We start from the raw sequence: 8,712 nt of genomic DNA on the forward strand, positions 1-8,712 counted from the left end.
TTTAGGGTGCGGGTCATGGACTTTAGACCTCAGTTTGTACAAACAAAGCAGATATGGAATGAATCAACACTGCTGCAGCTCTGAAAAGATAGTGGACACTTTAATGATATGTGGCTGAAGAGACGAACACATTGATGTCTGCAGCATGAGATAAAGCTTGATGATTGTACTGTAACAGGTTGACAAATGTAATTGCACTATTACACACAGGTTGTAGGGATAAGAAGTATTTGTTTCGATTCATGAATCGACATGTTTTGACGTAATTCTGGGATGATAACAGTGGTTGAAGAAGTATTGAGATCTTTTTATTAAAAGTGCACTATGTAGTATTGGGGAAGACATTTTATTTAGAGGAGAACAATTCATTTATTCAATTTCATGACTGATAAAGCAGAATAAACAAACTGTCATCACAGGACAACACAATTTCAAACTGTTTTACTGGGTTTATATTTGCAGGACCCGTCTAAGAAGCCACCTTTCTAGCTTCAAACAGCATTCTGGGGACGTTAGTCCCCTCTGAGGACAGCTTGTTTATTCACTTAAAGAAATACAATGTATCATATAAAAATTTCAGGGTTTGTACTATTACCTTATCAATCCTTGTTACCTTTATGAGTTTGAATTTCTTTTCCAAAACAAAACAATGCACCTTTAAATGTATTTCTAAATTTAAAAACACTTTGATACAGGTAACATGTAGGAGGTGTTTTAATGTTGGCTGCAATGGAGCTGATTAGGTTTATAATTAGCACACCTTATAATAACAGCATTAGTAAATGGTAAATGTAAAATAAATTAAACTTATACTTATTTTATAGTTATTTCACTGTAAGCAAACCATGAAGTGCTTTATAATCCATTTATTAAGCAGTTGTTTTTGTAAAGTTGCAGCTGATGTTTGTAAAGTTTTGTAAATGGGCAGGCCTGGTGAGTAACTAAATACAATGGGGACAGAAAAAAACGAATTAGATTACAGACACATTGAGTGAAAAAGAGGATTATTGATGGGACTACAACTTTAAAATAAAGAATGATACTAGTCATTCTTTTCTCTAGTCTTTTTTTTTGCATCTGGATGCATGGAAAGTACTGACTCCATTTTTTAACAGGTGTTAGTTTATTAGTGACTGTATTGGAAATTTTTTTCAAAGTAACCCTGCCAACCCTGTAAATGGGTAATAAATACTGTGTAGTTCATCTATAAATTTTATTTGTTGGCCATTGTTAAGTTACAATTGCTCAATAAATGGTTTATAAAGCATTTTGTTGTTTATATACACACACACATGTATATGTATGTATGTATACGTGTGTGTATGTATGTCTGTGTATATATATATATATATATATATATATATATATATTATGTATATGTGTGTGTGTTTATATATATATACAATTATGGTTGATATAAAGTGTTACCTCTAAATGTATACATTTGTATACCATTGGCTGGTTTAATGTACTGTATAACAATGCATTGTATTTCATATAATCATTATAGATTTTTTATTGCAGAGTAACAAAAATCATTAAATAAATGTAATGGAGTAAAAAAGTAGAATAATTACCTCTGAAAATTTAGTGGAGACCAAGTAGAAAGTAACATAAAATCAAAGAATTGAATTAAAGTAAAAGTACCTAAAAATTGTACTCGAGTAAATGTACTTAACATTGAATCATACCCTGTTAAGGCTGCTCAACACGATGCAGATGGATCCTGATTTTTTTCCTCGGGAGATTAACTGCAACTGTTTACGCTCATGTGTTCACTTGTTGTTGTATTGGTAGGCACAGACGGTTAACCAGCAGGAGAGGCTGGCGACAGATCTGCCATTACATAAGTGTTCCCGGTGACACGAGTGTTGTGACGCTGTAACAGAACTAAAACTGAACGGGTTGCATTTCACTGCTACAACTCTCTCCTTCTCCTTCATATACACACAGTCAAAGCCATTTTCCACGGGAAAAAATACTTTATTAATACACTTATATAATGTATATCAACATTTATAGACAAAATATGTACATCAAACATCTTTCATGTAGGTCCCAAAATATAAAATCTCAAGTACCTCTTTCTATAGAAAACTAGTCTTCTGGTAAAACTTTTACATTCACTTCTCTCCACCTCGCTCCTTTGACTCCAGTATTCATACGCAAGTACAGAGAATAAACGTCTGAGCTTTAATCAGCTTTTCACAAGGCAACAGCAAGAACAAACACCAGGTTTGACTTGAGCAGAAACAGATGTTGAGTATGCAGACCAGGTCCAGCACAGTGCTACAGTATGTACACAGTTTCTGAGTACACGGAGTACAATTGTCCGAACTCTTGTCCACCTTCTATGTCTCCGGACGGACAGAGTGTGAGAACAGGTATCAAAAATAGAAATGTACAAGAAGTCTATGAACAATAATTACAGAAAATCCATCTAAGCTGTCTGTTTGTTAATGAAAAACAAGACTTCTCATTCAGTGTGGTCATGTGGTGGCCCATTCCTTCATCCGTTCATCGGGTGTACCCTTACTCTTGTCTGTACACGCTTGAGGAAACCCTTGTGTTTAATGGTGCCAGTCATCATAGTGTCTGGTTCGAAGGGTATTTTCAGTGATGATAAAGGTGACCTACAGGACTTAGGCGACAAACTGGGTGAATTATTACCGCTAACATCTGAGGCAAGTACAAAGATGGCGTGTCTCTATTGCAACAGCTACAAAGTGAGATGCATCAGTGTCATCTGCATTTAGACTTTAACAGCAGCGTCTAAAACTTCCTTTACATTCAAGTGTGTGTGTGTGTGTCTGTGTGTGTGTGCTGGGCAGGTCCGGTTTATATGATACATTTGCATTGAGTAATACCACTGAACATTCAACTAGAGCTTTGCATCGTCCCAGTGTGGATGGATGCTGCTCTCCTCTCCATCTCCTCTTGATCATTTCTACAAGTTCTGTTGTTTGATGTTTGACCTCAAGGTGGAGGAACCGAGGATAAGGATGGATTACGGAACCAGTTCATGTTCTCGTTCCGACTACTGTCTCTGCTCCATCTTTCTCTCATCTCTCAGTCTTTGGTTTCCAGGTTGAGGGGTGGTACCTGCTTTAGTGCCTGAAGGAGGGCAGGGGAGTCCATGGGGGTTTGAGATATGGCTGGGGCTGGAGAGCCTCCCCTGGGAGACAACACTAGCTGAGGTGGAGGCGGTCTTTCGCTGGACATGGCGGGTGAAGAGCCTCCCATGCCTGGGTACAGCATGGGCACGGCTCCGGGGTACCAGCATTTCTCCAGCATGGGCAGGTAGGCTGCAGCAGAAGGTGGAATGAGGTAGAAAGGCATGCAGAGGGGATGTGGAGGAGGAGGAGGTGGATGGTTGGGGGAGACGCTCATGTAGCTACCATAGCCGCTGGAGGACGATGATGATTCTCCACCTGAGAGCAGTTCATCCTCGGACGACTCCACCCGGGGTCGCTTGTGGCGCGGCTCGTCATCCTCCCTCTTGATGCCGGAGCTCTGCCTCTCGCCCAGCGCCCGCTTCAGCTGGCTCTCCTGACCGTAGTAATCTGGACGTCCCTGCTGCGCCCCAGACTCCGTCTTCTCCAGCTCCCCACCATAGCCGCTGTCTGTATCCGTATCACTGCCGCTCTGCTCGCTGCTCGCTGGGGCGTACGCCCGCTGGATGACAGGCACGCAGTTCCTCCCGTAGCCCTCGCTGGGTTTAGGGGGTAAGCTGGTGGGCATCTCCTTGTGAGGTTGGTGCTGGTGGTAGGAGGGGATCTCCTCGGGTGGGGGGCTGAGAGGGGTGCGGGGTCGGCTCGGACCTTGCAGCACCTCTGCAGCCAACTTGTGAAGGTGGTTGATGACGTGGGATGGCGCGAAGTCTCCATCAGTCTCGTGATTGGCTAGATACTGAAGAATCTCCTTGGCACACACGTGGAAGCCAGAGCGGAACATCTCCTCGGACTTCTCCTGGCTGACAGCAGGCTGCTCTGTAAACACAACAAGAAAACAAAGGTCAGAAATTTGACCTGGGCGACTCTTACTCCCCCCCCTGGCAGCTAGAGCTATTTTTAAAGTCACTTATTTGCCTGTAGCTCTGCACAATCCCGTCATTGTGTATTCATCTCGGCCATTTGCATTGCGTCAAACAAAACCATCCTGTTCCCCGTGCACGTTTGTGTGTTTATGAGTTGATCTGCAGCTCACCGATTTGCATGCCGTTCTGGAGGGCGAGGATCTTCTGCTGCTGCTGCTCCAGGAGAGAGGTGAGGGCTTTCACGTGCTTGAGCGTCAGCTCCAAAACCACAGCCTTCTCCAGATGGCCCAGAGTCTGTAGGAAACAAACACAGTCAGCACATCCTCTCCTCTTATATAACACACATAGACTCAGCTTTACCTTCCCATCACCACAACAGCAGGGACCAATGAGGGCAACAATAATCTATGAGAGATGTGGGATGATATAATATTCTGTCTGGAGTATTAATCATATTGCATTTACGTTGTTTTGTGAATTAAAGGCTTTTTTTTTTTTACACATGACAGGACACCTCCTCTCCAGCAGGAGCTGCCATTCACTGACTTGCTGACGCACTCAGCTCATGTGATGCAATACCCCTGAACAGCCACTCGATGGTGCATGCCACTCAACACACAGTGAATCCCATCATCCCTCTCTCCCTCCCTCCTTCCCTCCCAGCTCCAGCATGAACTCACCGTGAGTTTCAGGTGCTCCGGTAATAAATCTTTCAGCTGAGCGATGCACTCGTTTATCCGGTCACGCCTTTTCTTCTCAATAAGTCTGTGAGGCAGCTTGTAGGTTTCCTGCAAAGAATGAAACAGCAACTGTTGGGTTAATTCAGCTGGGCTCTTTATGATCCCAGCGATAGGGAGGACTCCAGGAGTTATGTCATAGAAAATTAGGTCAACCATTTATGGCACTAGAGGACTACCGCCAAGCCTGACTCCTCATCGCGCTTTAATAAAAATCTCTATGTTTATAAGTTAACAGGGAACAAAAGAGAAACTGACCTTGCTCTCCTCTCCTCTTTTCATCCCTCGCCTGGGTTTATAAACATACATCGGGAAATCCATCCTGAAGAAAGAAGAAGAGAGGGAACAACAGTGAGCTTTGTGAAAAACACAGTGGTTAGTAGAACAAGTGCGTTTGAGGAAGAGCTGGTGAGAGCTGTTCTTTTTTTTTTTTTTTTTCAAAGTCAAACTTACCCCTGCACGTCTGTCAGATCCGCCTGGTGTTTGGACAGAGGAGGTGGTTGCGCGCTCGGAATTCGCTCCATTCTCTCTCTCTCTCTTTTTTTTAAAACTCCAATTACGCAGTCAAAGTCAAAGTCGATGTACTTTTCCAGTGCAGTCACATACAATTACGCATGTATTTACGCGTAATGACCAAGAAAAAAGTTGTAAAGCAGCAGTTAGTGATATGCACTAAAATGCTTCCGAAAAAAAAAAAAAAATCTGTGTTAGATTTCTTATTAGTCTTGCTGAGGAGACAAAACGTCTTTCGGTGTTATGGTTTAAAGTAAGTCCCTGCGATGTCCACGCCGTCGTCCCGCCGCTGAAGGAAGGTAACCCTCTTGGTGGCGCGTTGGGAAAGTGGGGGAGGACAGAGCGACGAGTTAAATAAACCCTCTGACTCTCCGCTCAGCCTGACCTACCTCTGTCACATGAGGCTCACGTGTTAAACGGCGCTGTATCCTCGGCGGAGGGACGGCCCACTTTCTGCCGATAAGCAGCCTCAGTGGGCGGACGGAGGCTGACGTCAGAGCGGGGGGGCGGCGCCAGTCGGATCCCGTGTACCACCATGCTGAAGTGTATGGAAACAAGGCTGCGCTCGACACGGCGCAGGGAACGTGCTGGCAGAGGAACCCGTGCAGGAGCCCGACAGGCCCGGGGCACGAGAGGCGAGTGGGCACCGTACCCACCGCCCGGCCGGTGGAGATATAAACAATTGACACAATTAAAATACTACATCAGCCACTGGTATAAATAACGTCCTGCAGGATTGTTAAACTGGTGGAGGTGTATGCCATTTTATGAGCTCTGTATTCAGAGCACGAGGTTTATGAACTGCTTTTAATATCCAGGCTGTTTTATTTACATTTCTTTAATCACGTGGGAACACAAGCAGCTTCTCAAGACTAATTCATTCGCCTTTAAGTTAGTAATCCCCACAGAACATGATAATAATAATAATAATAATCATAATAATAATAGTCTAATAATAATAATAATAACACCATTGTAATAATAACACACAATGCACCGCCTTGTGTTACGATCAGGAGGCAGGTGAGCTCCATTATCGACAGTGCGGGGCACGGCGGGAGCACCACGTGCACCTGTGCGTGGATGAGTACGAGGAGTCCGTGTTTGTTGTCATGGGGCGGCGCAGGCTGTCACGTTGATCCCCTCATGGCCCCGGGAGCCTGCTGAGCGCGCGGGGCACATCCAGCACACGGCAGCTGCACCTGTCTGCTGCAGGCGAAGCACAGATCACACCAGCACACCCTCCTGTGATGCTAATTTCCACCAGATTATTTCTCTGACAGCAAATAATAAAGTCGGTTTGTCGAAAATTGCATTTAAATCCTCTTACTAGAAAACATCTCTAATAACCCTGGGCTGTTGTTAAATCTAAAATAAGAGCATAAAGGATCACATTGCCATTATTCTTCAGTGTTTATAGATATTAAACACAAGAGGGTTTGATTATGTCCAAACAAATTAAAAACACAAGGACATTACCACCCAGTGAGACAGCCTAATGAGCTATAATCAAAGATAATCACCCTAATACACCAACAGTATGTAGATGTCACACGTAAACAGGAAGTGTGGCTTCATTTCACAATCAATGTGCAAGACCATGAATGTCTTCCATCAGCCATATTAAAATCCATAATTTGTTCCCCTGATGGTTTAAGTCAATGTGGATTAATGACCTCTTTATGGAGCAGGAATGAAAGAGGTTTTAAAAGCTGTAAGCAATTAAACTCATCACAGTAAGAATTATGATGTGATTGCAGAAAAGCTGTAACATATTATCTTCCCTGCAGTTTATTTTGTTTTTCTGTTCGACCACGAGTCTCTCAGGATTTTTGCATGGAAATCACATTTAGCAAAATAACTGCTTGTTATGTTCTTTTGGGGACAATTTATTGATTTTTCAAGATAGGAACAGAAAATCCAGTCTGGCAAGTCAGATGTAACTCACGAGGCTGCACAGACTCTTCAATAAGGAAACTTTCCTGACACATGTTGGATGTTTTTTTTTTGTTTTTTTTGTTTGTTTGTTTTTAAATAAAAACAAAACAGTAGTTTAATTTGAAAAGAGAACCTTGTCTCATTTTAAATAATTTGGACAATTTACACTAAATTGACTTGTGTTAAATATTGGGAAGACTTTATACTTTCCATATTAATAAATGGTAAATTTATAGTTAATTAATTTTTTTATTTATTTTTTTAGCTGTTTACAAATAATGAAATGCTTTTTTAACCATCCAATTGCAACTTTATAATGGCCATCCAAATACTGTTTAAAGATGAACTACACAGTATTTAACTTTTTATAAACATCAGTTGCAACTTTACAACAAACATGTACTTAATAAATGTTTCATGAAGCATACATTTGCCATTTGTTAATGATGGTAATTAAAAGGGGTGAATGAATATTGCATTTAAAGGCTTATTTGGATGTCCCCCCCCCTACATAAATATAGGAGCTAGTATTTGGTTCATCTGTCTAAAAAATTTTTTAAAAATAAATTAAAAAAAGTTACAGCACAAATCTTGAATGAACAGATTTGTCTCAGTTCAGCAAAGTGGCCTCTGTCACAGCAACAAATAAGCGTTCCTAAAGACTCACATCATCTCACTACATCAGCTCCTTTATCTAAAGGTCTCTGCAGAGAATCCCTTGAGTTCAGTAAATTAAATAGAAACTGGCTGGACTAGAGGACTCAGTAATTACAAAATGACCACAACACAGGTCACAGGCGCAGAACTCAGCTGTAATTAAATATCAACAGCGATGGAAAGCCCCTTGAAGATAATCGAGGTAAATGTAACAGAATTTAACCCTAAATTTGATTTCTTAAAATCCTGACAAAGGCTCCTTTGTTTGCTTGAGGACCCTGTGACATTCTTGGAAAGTATTGTGGGAAATCAGCTTTTACACTCTTGTTTTCAGAAAAAGCAAAAAACAAAGTACTGCGATGTATGCTGATGAAATGTATCATTGGACACAAGCTTGTGCTTCAGGGGATAAAATGTTCTTAACTATATTTATAATTTATGTCAGTCTTCAGAAAATCAGAATAAAGGGCAGTTTAACAGTTTCAAATGTCTTTGGTCCTCGTGTGCTGTGATTAAACCCGTGTGTGTGCGCTCAACATGCAGCGTAGTTAGAAGATAAGGGCACTTCCTCATTTGTAGAGGACCAGAGATAAAGATTTCAGCGTTCATCTACCAAATGTACTTCTCTGTGAGGTTATTCATTCATCTGACAGCAGAGCTTCACAGGAATGACATACCTGAGTTATCAACAAATAAGCAATTACACACATAATAAGATTCACTTTGGGAAAAATGCCCAACATCCTCATTACCTTAAGTCTCACTAACATGGCTGCTGATGCAGATACTGTTTAACACACACAGACAGATCACTTTTACACACTGGTTTAT

The 8,712-nt window shown here is 41.7% G+C and overlaps 1 protein-coding gene across 1 annotated transcript; it reads right to left on the bottom strand.

The window, feature by feature from the left end:
• Positions 1–1,962: 1,962 nt before the first annotated feature.
• Positions 1,963–5,677, bottom strand: LOC311255271 (class E basic helix-loop-helix protein 40-like). The gene is made up of 5 exons (XM_084349606.1): positions 5,227–5,677; positions 5,032–5,095; positions 4,717–4,824; positions 4,207–4,330; positions 1,963–3,989 (listed from the first exon to the last, which is right to left on the bottom strand). The coding sequence occupies exons 1-5, from the start codon at positions 5,295–5,297 to the stop codon at positions 3,070–3,072; spliced, it is 1,287 nt and encodes a 428-aa protein (XP_084205732.1). The 5' UTR covers positions 5,298–5,677; the 3' UTR covers positions 1,963–3,069.
• Between the last annotated feature and the right edge of the window lie 3,035 nt (positions 5,678–8,712).

Source organism: Pagrus pagrus (genome assembly GCF_965226575.1).
Source record: "Pagrus pagrus genome assembly, chromosome: 3".
Classification (NCBI taxonomy): domain Eukaryota; kingdom Metazoa; phylum Chordata; class Actinopteri; order Spariformes; family Sparidae; genus Pagrus; species Pagrus pagrus.

Coding starts and splice junctions, on each gene's coding strand:
- LOC311255271 (XM_084349606.1), bottom strand. CDS start 5,297: ATGGAGCGAATTCCGAGCGCGCAACCACCTCCTCTGTCCAAACACCAG. Junction 4,825..5,031: donor AAAGAGGAGAGGAGAGCAAG/GTCAGTTTCTCT, acceptor CATTCTTTGCAG/GAAACCTACAAGCTGCCTCA. Junction 3,990..4,206: donor CCAGAACGGCATGCAAATCG/GTGAGCTGCAGA, acceptor TTGTGTTTACAG/AGCAGCCTGCTGTCAGCCAG.